A 21301-nucleotide genomic window follows, 5' to 3' on the forward strand; every position below is an offset into this window, starting at 1 on the left:
AAAATGATATCGAAACTAGACTTCTAAGGGAAATTTCATTCCACCATACTTCAAAAAAATTGAATAGTGTTATTATATAGTCAATTTTTTTACCATGAACTAAACATAATGACAGGGTGAAGATGCAAATAACAGTACTTGCTCACAAACAACTGTTACATGTGAATGAGGATTGACATAATAGACCTCAGCAGTGCAACTTGTAAAATGCAGATTATTCACTTCACAACTCCTCTGGAGCCATTATAATCATATATAAATCCCCTTAGTTTACAGTTTATGAATGTAGGCTGTACTGTAATTTAAATGATTGAAAACCCTTATAGGTTGTTAGTTAAAAATATTATTTTCTTAAATAAAGTATCACTGTCACTGTGCATTTAAAATTCCAACATACTCACAGCCAAATATCAAAGTATAAGTTGCACTGTAAGAGACCTGCTTGCAGAACACCAGTACACCATTAAGCACACACACAAAACAGCTACACGTAAGGAACGAGTGTGCAGGGGAATAGGAATCTGAGCACTCACTGACTACAAACAACCTAGAGCATCCTATGATGGCAATTCTGTGATCACACAGAAAGGGGTATGTCATCCACAGGAAAGATACACAAAGCTGAATTGTCTTGTTTTGATACAACTATTACATATCTTAAATACAAGCCAGCTTTTTTACTACTTATTGAAGCGGAACAATCAAAGATGACAACCCCATTGAATGTCCCATCCACCAAGACCATATCAAAGTTAAGTAAGTTATTCTGCTACCTGAACCAGGTGGATTATATTCCTTTTATTGCATATGATAATACCATTGCTGCTGATATTTTGATGATGCTGTTCTAAAGGATAAGTACTCTTGATGACATGGCACATGTCAATAACTGTGCAGTTGTAAAACTCCAGTCTGATGCACGTAAGTACAACAAAGAACATATCACCCTTGCAATTTTAGTATTTCATTCCTTTGGTTTATTCTCACATCTGTTTTTTATACCAGTAAAAGAAGCTATCTTACTTTCTCTGTCAGTTAGTTGCCAGCATCAGCCTATAGTACATTCAGATGATGCTCTAATAAAAGAGTTACTGCTAATGACATGCAAGATGTTGGTATAGTTTCCAGTATAACACCACTCTCACCTAATACCGGCTTAGCACCCTAACAGTTTTGAGACTCATCATTAAATGGGAAATGAAACAAAAGGGGCACAAAGAAGCTCATCCTCTTCTGCCACCAGGATGCACCACTGTACAGATCAGAATATCGTGCTGTGAATTAAACTAGCAGTCCCTGCCATAGGGTAGCTACCCATAGGGAGTGTGTTGGCTTGCTTTTACAATTAACAGGAATAACAGCTGAAAGACTCCCCTTTTTTCTATGCAGAGGATGTAACTGACACTGAAAGTACCCATGAGCAGACTGCTCTACACCTGTGCAATTTCATGAGGAATTTCTTTGCAACTGGCAGGTTTTACAGTGAGATTTCAGTGTTATCAGGTCAGAGATTTTTCAGTTCTTTGAAACGCAGATTTAAACCTCAAACAAAAACATTAAGGCGAGTACTCAGATTGTCTCCCCAGTGGCCAACGCAATTGGTAAATAAAAACGACAGCATCAGAGGAAACCAGGCTTCCATTTTATAGTGGGAAGGGGAAAACCCAGGAGAGGTTTGCCTCCACTGCAGACCAAGATCAACACCAAAAATCATATAAATCACACTTGCTTTCTTTCACACAAGGCCCAAGATGATAAATGTGGAGGCCATGGAGGAGCCACAGGGACTGTGCTCTGTGTCAAAAGCCAAGCTCTGACCAACCTCACTTCAACATACACTTTGACACATTACCCAGTTGTTAACCCAAAGCACTCTGATAGTGGTTATCAGCCAGCACAATCAGAGGTTTTAGGTATTTTGTTAGCATACAAAAAGGCAATATGTCATAGTTAAACCTAAAAACCCTTCTTGATCCAGTGATTCTTATGTAGACAAAATGTTTGCTGACTTGGCCAGGTATGTTTGGCACAAAGGACTCAGCGCTGTGGCTGACGTTAAGTGTATAGATACAGCTTTATCTGATCCCTATTTGGACAATTCTATTTATTTTTTTTTTTTTTTGCCTCATCTGGTTCTAATTGATTTAGTAAGTTCAGTCACTTTTCTACCTGCCATCAATGCTCTGCTGCCTCACCACCTTTCCAGTAAATTCAGTCAAGTGACCTGCTTACGGACCACCAAAAAGAATGAAAAAATCTGATGAGAGCCTGGGACCTTCACTGCAGCCAAGAGAAGAGCTAGCTTAGCCCTGGGAGACCCATGATCTCTCCAGTAAAATGCAGCATGATTTGCAGCTCTGGAGCATTAGCTGTACGTCAGTCTTGCAAGAGACTTTTATTCCTGCAGTGGATGTTCTGTTGAGCAGCTCAGGGTTCCCTTAAAGGCTAAGAAAATTTGGGCTGTTCAGCCTTGAGAAGGCTGCATGCAGACCTCATAGCAGCCTTCCAATATCTGAAGGGGGCCTACAAGGATGCTGGAGAAGAACTCTTCATCAGGGACTGCAGTGATAGGACAAGAGGCAATGGAATCAAACTTAAACAGGGGAGACTTTAGGTTAGATATAAGAAGTTCTTTACTGTGAGAGTGCTGAGGCACTGGCACAGGTTGCCCAGCGAAGCTGTGGCTGCCCCATCCTTGGCAGTGTTCAAGTCCAGGTTGGACAGAGCTTTGAGCAACCTGGTTTAGTGTGAGGTGTCCCTGCCCATGGCAGCAGGGTTGGAACTGAATTATCTTAAGGTCTTTCCAACCTTAACCATTCTGTGGTTCTGTGACTCTATAAAGAGGATACTGTCATCCTTCTGCACAGGTGCTGCTATGTCACTTTATGTGAGAGAAAAGGATGTTAAAATAGTCTGGCATGTATTTATGGAGGTGAAGATGAAGGAAAACACAGGGCAGTGGAAACTTCGAAGGTTACATAGTTTTGTCATTACATTACATTAGCCTGCTGGTAAAACAGATTAGGATTTTGCCAGCTACCCCAGGGACACTGTGAATAAACGTTTGTTCTACTTCTTTAGCAGGGCTGATGCAGAGTAACAATGATTCATATAAACAAACAAAAAAGAAAAGGAAAAAAAAGCAAACAAAGCAAACACACCTTGCACTCAGCAGGTTATCACATCAGCAAGCACACAGGTCACAAAGGCTGGAGAGGAGAGACCTGCTCTCTAGCGACGGTGGCACAGCACAAATTAAACATCCACCACAGCGACAGCCAGAGCCAGCATGTGGCTTATCACATCCTTACACCTCGGAGTCACCAAAGCTCCATGAAACTCTGAGCCAGAGGTACTGCAAGGCAGCCAGCCAGCTCCTGCAAACCTGGGGCACTTGAGGCACTCTGGGGAGACACCTCCGCCAGTGTGGAGGAGGAAGGGCAGGAAGCTCCAGTTGAGTTCCCTGAACTTTGCTTCCTCGAAAGAGGTGCCACAGTGTTGGCAGAGGATGAAAAACCTGACTGAGGGTTTGACTCTTAAGTGTCCACTTCCGTGTAGATGTTTGCCTCTTCTGTGTATGTTCCACACAACAGCTTTACCCCCACCCAGTCACAACACCCTACATCATCTGTGTCAAATTAACAAAGGCAGTCACTTGTAAAAATCAAAGTATTAAAATATGCTCATCCCCTGAAGAAGCGATTAGCCTGGGCTCCTTTCTCCAGTACTCTTGGATCAGATAAAATAAGCTTACGCATCATGGCAGCCCAGGCACTTGCTTGTCCACTCATCCCATCAGGCAGCACACAGGAACCTCTCCCATCCAGCAGACACCTCTCCTGTGGTGGGAGCCCACCCAGATGATGTTTTCAGAACTATAAATAATCCTCAAAAAGTTTCAAGTGTCTCCAGAATTCTGACAGATTTACTGCACTCATTTTCATTTCAGGTTGGGCTTTTTATCTTAAACTACAGGGTCTACATAAACAGAAACAAACATATCAAAACAATGGCTTCTGAAGTATTACCTTAATGTAGGTGCTGCCTCAGCAGGGAGACCATCTCACATTCTGCCTCACCCTCCTAAGAGCACACATACGAACACTGTTACACAGGAACAGAACCACTACTAACCCTGTGTCCTGACATATCACTGTGGCATTATGGCCTTTGCCTTTACAATTTATCTTTTCCCTTTCTTTCTCCTTCCATTCTCCAGCTATGCTGAATACCTTTGATTTTTCAGGTGGGTATTTTCCTGATTTCTGTACTAACATCTTTGCAATATCTTTATTACATTCTTGAGAAATAAAAGGAATTGAAATCAGATCCTGTATCAGACAATTAGGGGAAAAAGAATAGCAATAGCAGTATTTATTTTAATACACATATCCATAGCTAAAACCCAGCACAGTGATACTGATTTAACCCTGTATCTACAGCATTCATTTCTGTTCTTCCATTTTTCTGATAACTCTTCCTGAACACCCACACCACATGTGCTATAAGTTAACTTTAACTGTATGAAATAGTAAATCATACTACAATATCAAAATCAAACAGAGATTAGACAGAAAAATACAACTACACTTTTGGTGGGTTTGGTGTTTTTTTTTTACCTTAAAGCTTAGGTATGAAGTCTGCATTTCCTAGTCCTAAATGTTTCCATGGCCATCAGCTCAAGTTTTGTGCCAGTAGAAGCATTTTATAAATGAATATAAATGTTCTAAAAGGTAATTAAACAAGTGACCTTGCCTTTCTTCGTTATTAGTCTCCTCAACTGTAATTTCATGAGGCATCCTTATTGTCTTAATTAATGATCAAGGTACATCTTTGAAACCTTTACGGACTCTATAGATTACACCAGCCTCTTTTCTAATTTATACATATTGACTGGCATATCAGTTTAAACATGTAGCTCTTCAATCAATTGCTAAACAGAACAATCACTGTTTTTTTCTTTTTTTCTTTTTTTTTTTTTTACATTAAAATAGAAGGATTATAAAGTGGAGTAGGAGACAGGAAGATTGGAGGTCAGCTGAACCACTTCAAGTGCTAACTTGATGTTTAGAAAGCAGCTGCCAATGACAAGGTTCTGCTGTCTGAAAGCTGCACCAGAGGGTCATCTCTCTGTCTCTCCTGGTGTGGAATTGCTCCACAGGACTCGGCACTGTTATAAACACCAAAAAAACATGGGGTGTAGATAAAAACTAAACATGAAACTGCACAAAAGAAAAGGAAAAAGTAATAATAGCATATGTTGAATGCATGCCGTGTACACATTCCTGAACATATAGACTGTAAAGGTATCTGTTAGGTCAGTCCCTAATTACATGCTTAAGGAAAGCATGCAAGTTCTGGAAAGCAGTACGCACACACAACAATACAGCCACTATCTCTGACTGACTGCAGAGGTAAGGAAGACAAGGAGTGCCCAACGAAATCTGCAGCCTTTTAGTTATCCCTGCAGTGAAGCCTTTGCTCTCTGAGATCCCCATTCCAGATGACAGGTGAATTCATGCAGCAAGTCATCTCCCCAGCCCCTCTGCTGTCTGCATATATTGCTCTGGTGAATTCAAAGCACTGCTTAGACATGAAATGCATGTGTCAAAGGCAAGGCAGGGGATTTAGGTTTACAGAGTGTCTTTCTGCATACATCTGGATCATTCCAGACTCAGACTACATGGTACACCATGTTTTACAGCTGTGCTCTCTGTTTCTTCCCTCTTATGACACAGCACTGCTTTTGAGGAGGACACACTGCACCCACAGGGCAAGGGACTTCCCGGTTTGGTAGGATGAACAGCCTGTAACAGGAAAAACAAGAACTCAAGGAATGAATCTGCATCCTCAGGTAATTGTGAGATATTATGTATGGTAGCTAGTATGCTGGAACTCTCAAAAATTGCAGGTCCAAATCCAGCTACCTGGATTTTAATTTAAGTTACCAATTCAAATTCAACCCTAATATTTTCCCTGTTCTAACTCAAGCTGCTAACCCAGTTAAAATTGCAGTTTCTTTTCTTCACTCCAGCTGGTTGCAAATCTTTTGTCGATTCAGTGACTCTCACCAAATCCTATCACAGACAGGCCCCAAGTATGGCTCACAAGTAAGTTGCAGCCCCTGAAACATTTGCATGTCTCACATCTTAAACAGATTGTCAAGGTTAGAGCATTTATAGCATTTACAGCATGTCTCATGGGGGGTGGAATGAAAAGGGGAGAAAGAAAGAGAACTGGACTTGCCTCAGTGCCTGCTGCTCCAGCACAGACTTTTCCTTCAAGATCATTTTACCTGTGTCTCTAAAAGTTCCAGTCACTGACATGCAGGACAGTGCAGCAGCAAAAGCAATATGCCCTGAAGGAAGTCTGTTGGCTTTATATAAAAACATATTATCCCTTATGGATTGACCAGCATCTCCAGTAGGAATTAAGAGGCATTGCAAGAAAATCTGACTGCAGTACTATTGTGTCCAAGATAAGACCATACTTTTATTTTCAATACTTCTCCCCGGCTTTGTAATTGGTTTTGAATCCAAGTTGACTCAAGCTATCACCAAAAATTAGCTGAGATCAGGTGCAAGATAAAATAATAATTATTATTTCCTACCAACAAGTTGTATCTAGGAAGCGTATCATGTCACAGCTAGTGCCTGTGCTGCCTCCCACATAATACTCCATCAAGCAATTCTGAGCCTGATTTTGTACTCATGGTCTTCAAGTGACACAGTCTGGGAGACCCCTGTATACCGAACTATAGGATGATTAAAGTCTCCCAAACTAGGAGTTTTAGTGAAATATATATATATATATAAGAGCAAAGCAACTCAGAATATTTTTATCCCACTCATAAGAGAGTGTTTAGCTTGCAGCACGAGAAGAAGCAACATCCTTTAATTAAAATAAATAAATAATTCATGAAGAGCAAAATATCAGTTTCTATACTGAGATTTCAGAAATCTGAGCCCACCAAAAGCATGCATTCAAGACTGAAATGCTTCGTTTCAGAAGTTATCATTTATAGAAAACTATAATGAATGTGTTGACCATGTGGGGCATTTAAGCAGTAAGTAGTTAACAAGGTTAGTGAGAAAGCAAAAGTAAAGGCAAGTTCATTTTATCAAGAACAGTTTCATTCTGGTGAGCCATCTCCCCTATGAGCTACTAATTGTTTCTCCCTCTCAAACACACACAAATACTACTGAATTACATTCTTAATTAAATGCTTTTTCATACACTTTACAAACAGCAAAACCCATGTTTGGTTTTATTAAATATATTTGGCCTAGTAAATTAATTAGTTTTCTTTATTTAACAGATTCATCTCCATATTAAAGGATTTTATAGTTCTGAAGACATGATTGTGAATCTATTGCTTTATCTCTTACACAGGGTGCAATTAAATTGTGGGAAGTGATGTTGGATTCACCAGTGTCTGGACACCTTATCTTCTGAGATGCTTAGCAGATAACTGAGGGGAATTTAGGTAGCCTGTTATGCTGTTAGATAGAATAAAATTTAGAGAGAATAAGATTGAGTGAAGTGACACATAAAAATAGTTGGAGGGAGGGTAATTACAACATCCTTATTCTATCATGGAGAATAAGTACTCAAATAGAATAATAACCCAAGACACAAATAATACCCTGAAGAAAAAAAAAGCAGATGCTCACGTAACTGTCCTGGATTTCCCTTTAAGGTAATCTGATGAATTTGCATGAGCAAATGGGTTTTACAAAATATTTGACAGATTAGCATTTGTCATTTTATATTGTATTCAGATAAAATATCACTACATTATCCTGTAGCTTCTGCACTTAATATTTGGCACCGTAGCCTGACATGAAGAAAATGAATTGGAGTCAAATGTATCTTTTACAGGTACATGAAACAGAATAATGTAAGAAAGATTTCAAACTCCAGGTACCAAACATATTTTGCTTACATCTAGGTGGGATACCTGCATCCAGTGTTACACTTGAAAGGAAGAAACTGTACTTATGCCCACCTTTTTTGTGAGAAAAGCTTGTCCAAAGTTTATTTAAAAACTAGACTACAATCCCATGGGGAACACCCCCAGGTGCTAGTTACTTGTGTAGGCACCTACACACGCTTCCTTGTTCCACTGATACCATACGAGACTTTACAGGACCTACAGAACCTACACCTAGGGTTTGATAAATCTGCTAAAGGCTACAGTTTAAGAAATAGTTGTGTAGATTTTTAAATCCAAATAAACTCCTTTTTGGTTCCCCATAGGCCATGGCTTGCCCCTGACCTTAGAAGGACATAAATACCTCAAAAGGGAAGCCAGGAGGTGACACCGCCCACTCCATAAAGTGAACAGAGAAAAGAAGGGGAGCAGAGAAAGGGAAACACAAGGAGAAAAGATGAAGTAACCTGCCCTCCATTTTCACAGCAAGTTTTTGCCTGAGCCAGTTTTCCTGAGTCCCTGTTCATTGCTTCAACTACATCATCTGTCTTTCCTGAATAAAAAGCAGTGATGAGGTGTGTTTGAAATGATTGACAGCGTCACTGCAGGGAGATAAACTTCTGACTTTATTCCTTTTCTGATGCCTAAGATAATAAATATCAACATTAATGTTCCTCTTTAGAATAGTTTGCTATTAAATTCTAAAATAACAAAAAAATAACAAGGAGGCAGAGAGGCAGAAAAGGCAAAGGCTTCCATTCTCCCAATTAACATAAAAAATATTTTTCATTGTTATGATTACTGGGAATGAGTAGGGTCTAGACTGGTAAGTGAGAAACAGTGCAATACAACTTTCTGATTGATATTGGAAGGGAGTGGAGGGATGCATCCTAATGTGAAGTGCCAAAATCGTATAATCTTAAACAGCTAGGGAGCTGGAAGAGTTTTAGTGTCTTAGCCACCATTCTCCTCCCATCTATCTGCACCACTATAATGCATAAAAACCTTAAAAAAAAAAAGTCACTAATACCATATTTCTCTCAGTCCTCATAGATGCCAAGTGTGACTTTAAACTTTAATTAATACAAATGGGTGGTACACATTAGATTAATTAGACATGACACTCACATTATTTAAGCCCAATATAAAATCAGTTTCTGTCAAACATTTTGATATCCTGATTTTACAAAAAGTCCGATGACATCAAGCTTTGGTGACATGCTATACATCTATTGTTTCTCAGTTCCATACAAAAGAAGGAATAAATGAAGTGAGAAGAACACTGGAAAAATTTAATAGACAAACTGACTAATCTCAGACCCCAAGGTCATAGCAAAGCAATTCATTTCTTGGCTTTTCAACAGCACAAGACATGATTTATCAATCTGAGACCAGGCTTATAAACATTATACATCTCAATAATATGTTCTTTGAACTGTGTAACTTTTTAAACAATGATAGATTGCCTGGGCTGAACCAAAGTTATTTTACAAACAGAAACAGAATATATATGAATAAAATGAACCAATAAGGGAAGGGAAAGAAAAAGAAGGAAAAATAAAAATAGGAGGAAAGGATTATGCCAAATAACAGTTATACTGCTATGCAACTGTAAAGGAATCTTAACTTTTTGCTGTAAAATATATTCAGAAAACATGCCCTTTAAATATCTCCTATCTATCATTTTGTAGAACTGAAATAGAAGACCACTAAAGGAAAAATATTTCCTAAGTTCAGCAACACTAACAAAAACTTGCACTGCCAAAGAAATAATATGACCGAGTTAAAGGACTGTGAATCAATACACCTAGCTGCCCACTTGATCACAGACTGCCGTGATGTCATTATCAAGTTCAAGTCTTAGTCTCCTTTCCCTTAAAGTGAAATAATATTTTCTTTCTCTTCCAACAAGAGCCTAATCTTTAGGTGAAATGTTTGGGTTCATCATCTGCTCATCCTGAGGATGAGTAACAGCTTTTTTAAAGTAGGATTCCTTTTGGCCAGCATCCAGTGCAGTCTGGCCCTGATTTTGACAAGGCTCTGAAGACATTGCTGTAATGTAAAAACATTCCTGTGTTATTTTCTCATATGGAGTCCACTGAAATTCCTGACAAACTTGAGCACTGATCCTAGGCTCTGCTCTGCTTTTCCTGGGAAAGGAGGAGGGAAGTACTGTTTGGGCATGAGCTGCTTTTAGCATCTTTATTGAAAAAACATTGTCTTGAGAGTACAGAGTGGATGCTTGAGAATACAGATGAGCTGAAACACTATGTATAAGAAATGAGTTTGAAAGTTCAACATGCTTGATTTTCAGTCCGCTAAATTTACTGCTCCAGGCAACACAGCTCCTGTCAATTTTCAGGTGACAAATTCTCTCTCAGAGACCCATCAGTTCCTTCATTCACTTATTTAGACAATAAAATACAACCTCAGTTTAAGTAGGGCTGATCCTTATAATGTAAGAAAAATCAAAAAGATCAAAGCTGCATGTGATGTGGCTGTATGAGGTTATTTTGGTGAAATTTTGCTTCAAGGATTTTTCATGGAATCATAGAATGTTTAGGTTTGGAAAGGACCTCAAGAAATATTTCAAACAGCAATCACTAATGACCCAGCATACATGCACAAAGCATAATTTTCAAAAGTAAAAGAAATTTGTTGCACTTCAACTTTGTTCCACATGTTCTTAATACTAAAATTATTTCAGACTCTTTTTCAAAAAGATTGTACTTTAAAGCACCTGAGCACTGCAACCACAGCTCCTTGTAAAACAAACACCTACGCTGTGTTGCTTCAGGTCCTAATAATGCTGTATGAAGGAAGCACTTTCACAAAGAGGAATAAACAGAATGAGTCCAGGTTTAAAAATGAGACATCAAAAGGGAGTTTAGCAGAAGACCGAAGCAGCTACTTTTACGTCTTATGATAATTGAGGTCATAATAATGTCCCTTTTTTTTTTTTTTTATACAAAAGAAGGGACTGTGATGTTTCCAAAGTGAGAATTCAGCACTAGTCCCAAAAATCTGTTAAAAAAATAATGGCATTCACTTTCAGATTCCGCCCTCCCCCCACCCCTTTTTCCATTCTCCCTTCTATAATTTAAAGGGCTCTTCCTCTTCACTTGGCTCATTTTCACTCTCAGCTCTCTCTCTCCAGGATTTCATATCACCTAGCTATCTCAGTGCCTCAGGCCCATAGTATTCATCTTATTTATAGACCTAAATCTGCAATTTGTTGCACCTGGACAGACTGCTGCACCTACACAGACTCCCACAGCTTTCAGGATCCATTTCTGCCAGTACAAACAGCAGCTCTGCTGGAACACAAAGGCAGCTTTCAGCTGGGCAAGGTCGTGAGCATCTCTCCCCTCCCTTGCTTCTCTCCTATGTTTCCAATGGCATTGGCCGTACTCTAGCAAGCTCTCTTGGTGCTGAACACACAAGAGCAAACAAAGCAATCCCTATCTGAAAAACTTTAATATCTAAAAGTGTATGTTTTCACCTTCCTGTGCATTTCAGGATATATCCTAGGGCCCTGACCCATCTCTCTCTCACCCTCCACAGTACCACAAAAGTGGAGAGGGAGTCGAGGATTCACCACATAAAGGGGCTTAAAGCCAGGTCTACACAAATGCAGGTCCTTGGCAGCTCTGCTGTAACTCCTCTCTCTGCTAGAGCATTTCTCCATTCCCCCTATTGCAACCATGTTATTCAAGGCCAGGCTGGATGGGGCTTTGAGCAACCTGGGCTAGTGGAAGGGGTTAGAACTAGATTAGATGATATTTCAGGTCCCTTCCAACCCAACCATTTTATGGTTCCAAGAATCTATCCTCCCCACAACTCTTGGGATACACTGCATTATGTGTTTGTGTCATGGTTGAAGCCCAGCCGGTAACTCAGAACCACACAGCCTTTTGCTCACTCCCACCCTTCTTCCTCCCCATGTTCCTGGAGAGATAGGGAGGAGAATCGAAAGAATGTAACGAACTCCCACAGGCTGGGATAAGAACAGCCCAGTAACTAAGGTATAACACAAATCACTGCTGCTACCACCAATAGTAATAATGATAAGGGAAATAACAAGGGAAGAGAATGCAACCGCTCACCACCCGACAACTGATACCCAACCCAACCTGAGCAGTGATCTAGCCCTTCCGGGTAACAGCCCCAGTTTGTGTACTGGGCATGACGTGCTGTGGTATGGAATACTTCTTTGGCTAGTTTGGGTCAGGTGTCCTGTCTCTGCTTCCTCCTGGCTTCCCCTCCTCCCTGGCAGAGCATGAGACTCGGAAAGTCCTTGGTCAGAGTAAACATTACTGAGCAACAATTAAAAACATCGGTGTTATCAGCGTTGTTCACAGGCTGAAAGTCTGTGAACACAGCACTGCACCAGCTACTAAGAAGGACAAAAATGACTGCTACTGCTGAACCCAGGACAGTTTGCTGCAGGATGGTTAATGTGGGGACGATGCTGATCATTCATCTCGGTACCAGCTGTCAGTTACTCCAAAAGCTTCCACACATCTGGAAATACACAGCTGTGACTGATTCTCAGAAAAACATTTACATTGGCACACTCAGTACAGAAGGCATTACCGTGCTCACCTCGGTCACTGTAAGTAATTTGTGTCCCTAACCACTGACAAACATTACAAATTGCACACCTGGAGCTGTTACAGATTCTATGTAGTTCAAGCTTATACTTCCTTCTTCCCTTTTAAAAACAGCTACATAATAGCTCTGCAGCACTATATGCAACCTTTAACATAAGGCATACAACAGGAATGAAAGACAGGAAATTGCCTCAAGGTGCACCAGGGGAGGTTGAGATTGGCCATTAGGAAAGATTTCTTCACCAAAAGGGTTATGAAGTATTGCAGGCTGCCCAGTGAAGTAGTTGAGTCGCCAACCATAGAGGTATTTAAAAGACATGTAGATCTGGCACTTGGGGACATGGTTTAGTGGTGGTCTTGGCAGTGCTGGGTTAATATTTACAGCCAATGATCTTAAAGGTCTTTTTCAGCATAAACAATCCTAAAATTCTATGATCTTTGGTAAAAATATGAATAAAAAATAAATTAAAAAATGAAAAAGCAATTGAGTTCTAATGAATGCCTACAATAGCAGAACAATAGGGGCTCATCTAACGTCTGTGCTGTTTGGCAGGAACTGAAGCAGTTGTCCCTGGGATTAGTCTACAATATTCCCTTGCCCTGGATCCTTAGGAATGGTGGTGGAACAGGTCTCTATTCAGCAGGAAGTCTTTCCAAGAGAGCCATTCACAGCTGGCAACTGGATAAAAACAATATTCTAACTGTTTAGTTTAATTGCTTGGTTTGGGTTAATAGAGTCCACAATTCCTATTCACAGGTGATGCAAAAGTCTCCACCAGCCCAGCTAGTAGCAATCCAGTTGCCCTGCCATCAGCTGATACTTATTTAGCAATGTTTAAAATCCCAACTTCTTCTACTATATATTTATGCCTTTACATGGATTGTGATCCCAGGCACGCTACTGTAAAACCTGGGCATCTTCCCTTATCATCTCAAATTGCAACCCCGGGACGAAGAGTGATGAAGTGAAGCTTTAATAGCTTTGCCACAACACTGCACAAGTAACATTGAGGGTTTTTTTCCAGAGCCATCCTGGAATACCCTGAACCAGACAGGCTATGCGTCTTGTAGTCCTGCATCCTCACTAGCAACACAATTAACTTCAGCAGCAATCTAAGGTAACCGGGAGAGCAGAGAAGCTCTCCCTAGGTGGTAGGCAGAAAAGACAGTGTCTTCCTACTTCACATCCCAGATGCAATGAAGAAAACCCCAAAATCTAATCCATATCACTTTTTTTAGCTGTGATACAACATGCTTCAGTGGGTGCTTAGTTAAAAACATACAAAAAGAGGAACTATGCCTCTTTGTCCTACACAGCAGACGGCACAAAACATTCAAAAAATAAAAAACCGCAAGACAAAAAGTCAGCATAAACCACAATAGCTGTAATAAATATTACCAATAATTTCACTTAATTGTCATACAGTTAAGGGGACTGCAGAGACGCATCAGTGTATGAAAAGTCCCAAGGGGTGGTAGGCATGTGCACATTTAATAATATTACATAGTATTAATGGTAACCACATGATAATTTACAAATTATATTGCTTCTAGCAAATACTTTTGATCACATCACCAAGTCTTTGGCTCCTAGCCCATCTCTGCAGAATTTCCTGAAGCAGTAGAAGGCTTGGACCAGAATCACTTAACTCCTTTACTTAGTTTCATATTTCCTTCTAAGTCCATTTACCATACAAAGATTTCTTAAAAGAAAATAATAAAATAAATAAAATAAAATAAAAAAATAAAATAAAATAAAATAAAATAAAATAAAATAAAATAAAATAAAGTAAAATAAAGTAAAATAAAGTAAAATAAAGTAAAATAAAGTAAAATAAAGTAAAATAAAATAAAAGTCCCAGGCCTAGGAAGCATTAGCCAGCTGCTCACCACTGAGGCAAATTACTTGTGTTTTACTAAAGCACAGCTCCTAAAAAGGTGTTCTTTCTGAAGATTACCAACAAAAATCTCAATTGTACACAGGTATCTGCGTTAATGATTAACAAACACAGTGTTAAATATTAATGTCAGATCTACCTCCATTTGTCTGGTTTCAGCTTCCAGTCATAAATACCTTTGTATACCTATCCTGATCACATTAGAGAGCATGTTAACACCCAAGCCCTCTCAAAGGCAATGAAACAATAGCAATCTGCCAGTCTTTCTGCCATCCACATGTTTAATCACCAATGTCTTTATAATTATTTTCAGGTCTCTGAAGAAAACACCGAACAGCACTGGGCTTGGTTCAGACTTTGAAGAAACCAGCTAAAAATCTTCTGCATGCTCCCTATTTTTCTTTAGATGTCTCAGCTACGTAGCTTCATATTCTCGGCATGTACAGTGCTTGGGTGTTTTTAAACAGTAAGTTCTTTGGTACCCAGTCAGGCACCTTATTTTAAACACCTAGGAAAATGTCGTCTACCCATTAATTTTTAATCAAGTACATTGTTAATTTCCTCAAAGAACATAATTTGACTTGACAAAGAGTATTTTATATAATTTCTAGAGAAGGTTAATATTATTACTAGCTGTCTGTATGAAAACATATCTACCAAAATAGATCTGCCAAATCTAACTCTCCCTAACAGGACAGCTTTTCTTGCCATATTTTACAGACAGACACTGGGAGTGTATTTGTACCTGCTTTGAAACAAACTCCCACCAATATTCCCTCTTCACTTAATTGGATTGGATGCTGTGCTACATGTATTCAAGATCCTGCAACTCTGAGACACTTAAAACAAGTAGAGCTAAGTATTTGATTAATATTTAAACATAGCAAAACTGCCAAATATTGCAGGAGATAAGTTTCTTGAGCAAGATTTCCCTGACAGGATACCAGTAACTTCCATTGAAAGGAGCCACTGATAGTTACTTGTATCCTAAGGGGGTGAATCAGAGCCCTGGAGATCTACTTAGTTTTCTGCTTTCTGTGCACATAAAAGCAGAATACATAACAAGGTCATGACAGGCCGAAAATAGCAAATCTTCAAGCAGTTGCAATTCAAATGGATAGCAGATCTGCTGGAAATCAAGCAACTTGACCAGAATGCAGAATTTCTGAAGATCAGTGATTTCATAAGCATTTTGAATTTACAACCATTTCTCAAAAGTCAAGAAAAACATTAGGTACATACTTCTCAGGGTTTTCCACTTCTTCAGTAACAAAATTGAGGTAAAACCTAGAAAAGAATTATAAAAGCTATTAGAAGGGCTTGGTAGATTTTGATTCTGTATTTCTTTCCCAAAGAATCAAGAAGATGCCTCTAGTTAAACACCACTGTCAATTATAGACGACTTTGCAGACCCATGATTTGGGTTAAGGAGAGTGTGAGATTTCACGTTCCCTCAGCCCCATGCCCAGGAAGGGAATTCTTAGAAAAGATAACAAAGTAGAAAAAAAGACAAAAGCTCTCCAGTGTCAGTGTGGAACTATTTTTTTCCCCTGGCATACTAGGCATATTACAGTTTACCCTAATCTTATACACAAACGCACACACATACCCTAAAGCATCATATTCCATTTGTGGTTGTAGCCTTGTACAGTTTCAGGTTGTATTGGCAAAAATTCTCAGCAAGGTACTCAGCAAGGACTTATTTACAATAAAAACAAATGAGGCCTCAAAGAAACCCTCCTAAAACCAGTATTTTGACACTACTGTGTCATACGCGATCACAAACCCAGGCTGCTAATCCTGTGTGCTCTCACACAGCCTCCTGTACAAGTTGCTCTCTGGTCATATTCCAGCAGCATACAAGAGATAGCTATGTATGGGAATTCATAGGAACTATTCAATGGGCACAGCCTTGCATAGAAAGCAACTGTAAGCCTCGAGGTCACTGAACCCTCTGTTCTGCATTTATTAGCACTAGGTCTGCTCATCACTGGATCATACAGATGTGCCTGGCTCAGGTGTGGGCACAAAGTCACATCCTGGCTAATTAGAGCAGTCAATACAGTGCTTATGCTGGTTTTCTGCTTTTATGCAGGAAGGCAAATGATATCTGACCCAAGAGTGCTACAGTGAATAAACAGATGGTACCTGAGCTGGCAGAAAGTCTGTGGATCTTTTCTCCATCACAGGTCTTGGAGCAGATCTGGGTTAGCGGAACAATTTCACGCTGGCTTGTGGTTTTGAAAAAAATATGATTTTGTGACTGAGCACCAAATGCTGTAAAAACTAGATTTGCATTTATAGAACCACCCCAGTACTTGTTTCTAAACTTGATATTGCACAGAGCACAGAAAAAAAAGAGGTTAGGGTAGTTCAAAGGAGAAATGGCTTTCAAAGAGTAAGACATTCAGCTACTTTTTTTCTAGCCTTAGTCCTGTTCTAGACAGAAGTAACCTGACAGCCTGGCATCAGTGATGCAGAGACATGCTTCCTTGCATTCTTTTCTCTACTTGTCCTTTTTCACCTAGCATTTTATATATCAGATAGTCTACACTTGCTCTTCACATGGATGAGCCCACACATACATAAGAGATAACACCTTTGGTTTGTTCTTTAAAGCTGTGTCATTAAAAGTTAATAGCCTCATAGGCTATGCATAAAACTTTGCCTACATCCTCAGACATAACCCCAACACTTGTAACACTCCTTCACATTCAGCTTATTGGATTGATTTAGCCCCATGAAACTGTTAGTGCAAGGGTATTGACACTCCACTTAATGGTCTGCTCTCCTATGCTCTGAGGCAATCAATTTGAGCTGGTGACAAAGACAAATAGGCAGCTGGGAAGAACCACTAGCCAAATTAGCTCTTTTCCTGCTAATTTCTTTTATAAGTAGCAAATAAGAACCTTGAAATAAAAGTCAGATGGTGCAAAGGAAAAACAGAGATTATTTTTATTGTAGGGATTTGGAACGTTTGGTGGAAAATGAAAAGAAATGGGAAAGAAGAAACAGAATAACAGTATTTTTAATGTAGCATCTTACAGCAAATAAACTATAACTCAGCGATGAACAATATAAAAGTGCTTTTAGAATTCCCTTCATACAAAAATGTACAGTTAGGTTAAAGTTTTAAAAGTGAGAAACCATCACATGTATGGACGTGAGAAACAAAGGCAGTTATATGAGAGAGAGGGAAGAAGGTAGAGACTGTCTGCATAATGAGTTCAATTTCCTTGAGGCTTCAAAATACCAGGCTTTCATATATATATAGGTAATATATTTATATCTCACAGATAAAGGGTTTAGACTCTCTTGGATTCCCCCACCATCACCATTTAACATAAAAGCTCTGTTCAGTATTTCAGCATGCATGTTTATAATACTCCTGCAATCTGGGAGTTACCGACAGACAGAGAACTCAAATGCTCAGTCCCTTGTCCCTCCAAATTAAATATATAAATCCCTTATCTCTCTGCCCTCACCTTTTTATGCAAGATGAAGGGACTTGGCTGCCTGTGAAGCTATGGAAAGGAAAGGGAAGACCTGCAGACAAAGCTGCCTCAGAATAAGCCCACTCTGTTCACTGTAGCTGTCCTTTTTTCCCCACACACTGCTGTTGCAAAAGTATGTTGGCGCTGTGTAGTGTGGAGCCCTCACTAAGCATGAATAAATCGTAAGGCAGATTCAAAGCAGCAGTATCTTTCAAACCAGCTGCTGTGTACTTTGGTGGGGAGAGGGAAAGAACTTGAAATAAAGTTCTGAGTAGGGTACTTGAAGACAGATTCTCATATATTTGCTTACAGTCAATAGCACTTGACTTCTGCAGAAGCCAGTTGCTTTTCTTATAAAGTGAGGTTCAATTCTCCCAGAGCAAAAGGCATAAGAATCTGTCATTTTATCTTGTTTTGTGGTCTATACTGATGTTATCATGGTTCTCATTCTTCAAATACTGCTTTTACAAAGCAAAGGCTGAGGTCCACACAACTTTGTAACAGTCCCTAGAATTATTTTTCATGTAATTACATTCTTGCTCAACAAAAATTAAAGCTTCATTATCTCTTTTATCCTTTTATCCAGTTACTTGATGAAAATTTAGAAACATCCCTTTCTTGTTGCCTTTATTCCTGGTCTTAAGAACAGAAATAAAAGTCTGAGGGTTTGTTTTTCATTTTTTTTAATGTTCAGAGCATGTTTACTTACTGCACACTGGAGAAGAAAAATCTTTCCCTAGCAGAGCTGCTTGCAGAATAACTACTGAGCATATGGAACAGTGGTGAGATCCACCCTTACTACATGATGCAGTTCGAATATGTTGCTCATTTCTTCATATAAATAAATCTCCTCATTAGAGCATATATAGTGTTTATTTTCACAATAAATACTCACAAGTTTCAACAACTTACCAGCCTGAATAGGCATACATTCCGGAGTAGAAAGCAAGTGGCAATCCCATAACACTGGCATCATTCCCCGCAAAGGCATTTTTAAAGTGCTGTGTTTCTCCTGTAGCATCAACAAGAACCATATTGAAAAATAAGCTCTTTTGTCATCTCCTACTTTATAACAAATAAATATATCACACCATGCAACATTCAATCACCCAGCAGTTCATTAACTTCCAGCTCTACCCTTGACCCTAATTTCTGACCCAACCCTTGCAGCTGTAAGCTGACACTGACTGTAAAGGTTTTGTGGTGTCACTAAGTCATGCAATAGCAGAATTTGACCTATTAGTCTTTTTTCAAAGCATTCTGAGCTTCATGACACTCACTTCACTGTCATCTCCAGCAGTGACTTATACCAACACGGAAGAGCAGAATGAGCTCTGTCGTTTTATGCTGTGGAAAATCTCGCTTGTTTAACATTTTAATCAGAAGGAACGCTGCTAATATTTCACTCAAAAAAGAGCATTTTTAAGGTAAATAAACCCAGTATCTCTACCGCTGAAAGATTAGCAATTCCCTTTATAATTAGTATTGTGTTAATATTACGCTAAGAATTACAGACCTATAAATGCAAACATTTAAGATTTACATTGTGCTTTTACTCACTTACAAGGTCCGGTATGGTTTCTAAGACCTCCCTACAATATCCCAGATTTCCTGAGAAGCAATGATCCTCCAGTGAAAAGGAGCAGGAAGAAACAGAATTCATTCAGACTTAAATTAACAATAGGTCAAATCCTCTAACCTTTACTCAGTTTTTACTGAACCCTCAGTCTAAATTCCCACCAAAGAAGGGGCTTTTTGGGTAAGTGAAGAGCTGCAGCCAGAGGTAGGACCCCAGTGGGGAGTCAGGAACACTATCCAAGCTACTTAAGGGTAGCAAACCTCATCCAAGCCTGGGTCTGGCCTGCTTCAAAGGTCTAGGAAAAATGGGGCAGATGGGAACAGAGGGGCATTTTGCACATGAAAGGAGGTAAGGCAAGAGGCATTGCAGCTGCCAGAAAGGAAGTGAAAAACACGAAAACAGAAACAGTGACTCAGTGGAGCGCTACACAGGAAAAGTTTTATTTCAGAGTCTATTGCTAACCACAGAGAGCCGCCTGTCCCCGAGCAGCTGAGCTCACCGCAGAACCTAGCTCTGCCCTGTTGACTCAGGCAGGAGGGTTTGCACAGCATCACAGAAGAGCATCCCAGGGACACAGCCAACAGCCATGATAATTTTTTGTTAGATGAAATCTGCCACCAATTAATTAAAAAGTGCTCCCCGTTCTGGCCTTCTGTGCTGAATGGCTTCTTGGGCTCCCTGTAGTTACTTTCTAGCGTTATTATAATGACAGCGAGCTAGGGCCTCTCACCATCTCACAGCTGCTGCTGACAGGGATCTAATGGAAAAGCCTTTTCAGGTAGCTGAGCGTAAAACAGTGAGAAGAGTTTCTCTGCAGGCATGGCTTTACCCAAACACCTTCCAGAGAGCCAAAGGAAGGCCTCCACAGCTGTGTTCGTGCTGGGCGCTGCTGAGGAGAACAAAGGTGTGTTTTCACACTCCTTGCTTATACAGCAGCACTGATAAAGTCTGTAGAGTCATTCTGTCCTTCCAAACACTTCTGATCTCCTTTCCTACGCTTGGGTTAGCCCCAGACTATTGCGTTTAGCTGTATGCTTTTTTTTTTCACTTGGAAGAAGTAAAGTGTGCCTGCAGCATGAGCATCCAGTATTTGTAAGCAGGAAGCCCATGAAAGCACTCTCTGACTACAGTTTCTCTTGCCAGTACAGCACCTTTAACTTCACAATTTGCATCACCAAAGTGATAGAACCTCATCCATGATACTGTTTCTTTCATATATTCCCCAGTACTGAGCCTCCTGAAGTACCAAGCAGACTAGGCACTAGCCCAGTTAAAGGAGACATACTCTGCCCAAAGAGGAGGGTGCTCTGGGGAGGGATATACCCATCTGTCATTAAAACCCATCCTGCCCCTGCCACAAAGTTCACACCAAAGGCAAATTACAGAGAAGAGCAATCCTGTTGCTTATTTAAAACATGACTGTGATCTGGATAGACTCATTGGCATGCTGAAGGAAATACCAGTTCATCCCAGTGTAGTTCCACTTCAAATCAATTACATGACAGTACAAAGCTTCAGTTTAAGCAAGCACAGACTAATTAAGAGATTTTGCTGCTATAAGCATTATTTGGTGGAGGCAGGTGGGGAAAGACTGGGGAGGGTAAAGATAAAAGCACTTTAAAAGCATTTACTTTTCATTTCATACCTCTAATTAGCTGGATAACTCCAGGGACTATAATTATCAGAATTGCTACAAGCTTGCAGAAGGTAAGAAATATCTGTATGCGGGCACTCCAGCTGACACTTGTGCTATTCAGGACCATCACCAGCGCTGCAAGGGGAAA

The 21301-nt window shown here is 39.8% G+C and overlaps 1 protein-coding gene across 2 annotated transcripts in view; it reads right to left on the minus strand.

The window, feature by feature from the left end:
* SLC7A11 (solute carrier family 7 member 11) overlaps positions 1-21301 on the minus strand; it is a 68071-nt gene that overhangs the window by 23574 nt on the left and 23196 nt on the right. For both annotated transcript variants that reach the window (XM_062637208.1, XM_062637207.1), the window contains 3 exons: positions 21163-21288; positions 18851-18950; positions 15687-15731 (listed from right to left, as the gene is read on the minus strand). In XM_062637208.1, the coding sequence (XP_062493192.1) occupies positions 15687-15731; positions 18851-18950; positions 21163-21288 (271 nt within the window). The remainder of the gene's footprint in view (positions 1-15686; positions 15732-18850; positions 18951-21162; positions 21289-21301) is intronic.

This window comes from Pezoporus occidentalis, unplaced genomic scaffold (assembly GCF_034315485.1).
Source record: "Pezoporus occidentalis ecotype Australia unplaced genomic scaffold, CSIRO_AGI_Poc_V1 ctg51, whole genome shotgun sequence".
Classification (NCBI taxonomy): Eukaryota; Metazoa; Chordata; class Aves; order Psittaciformes; family Psittacidae; genus Pezoporus; species Pezoporus occidentalis.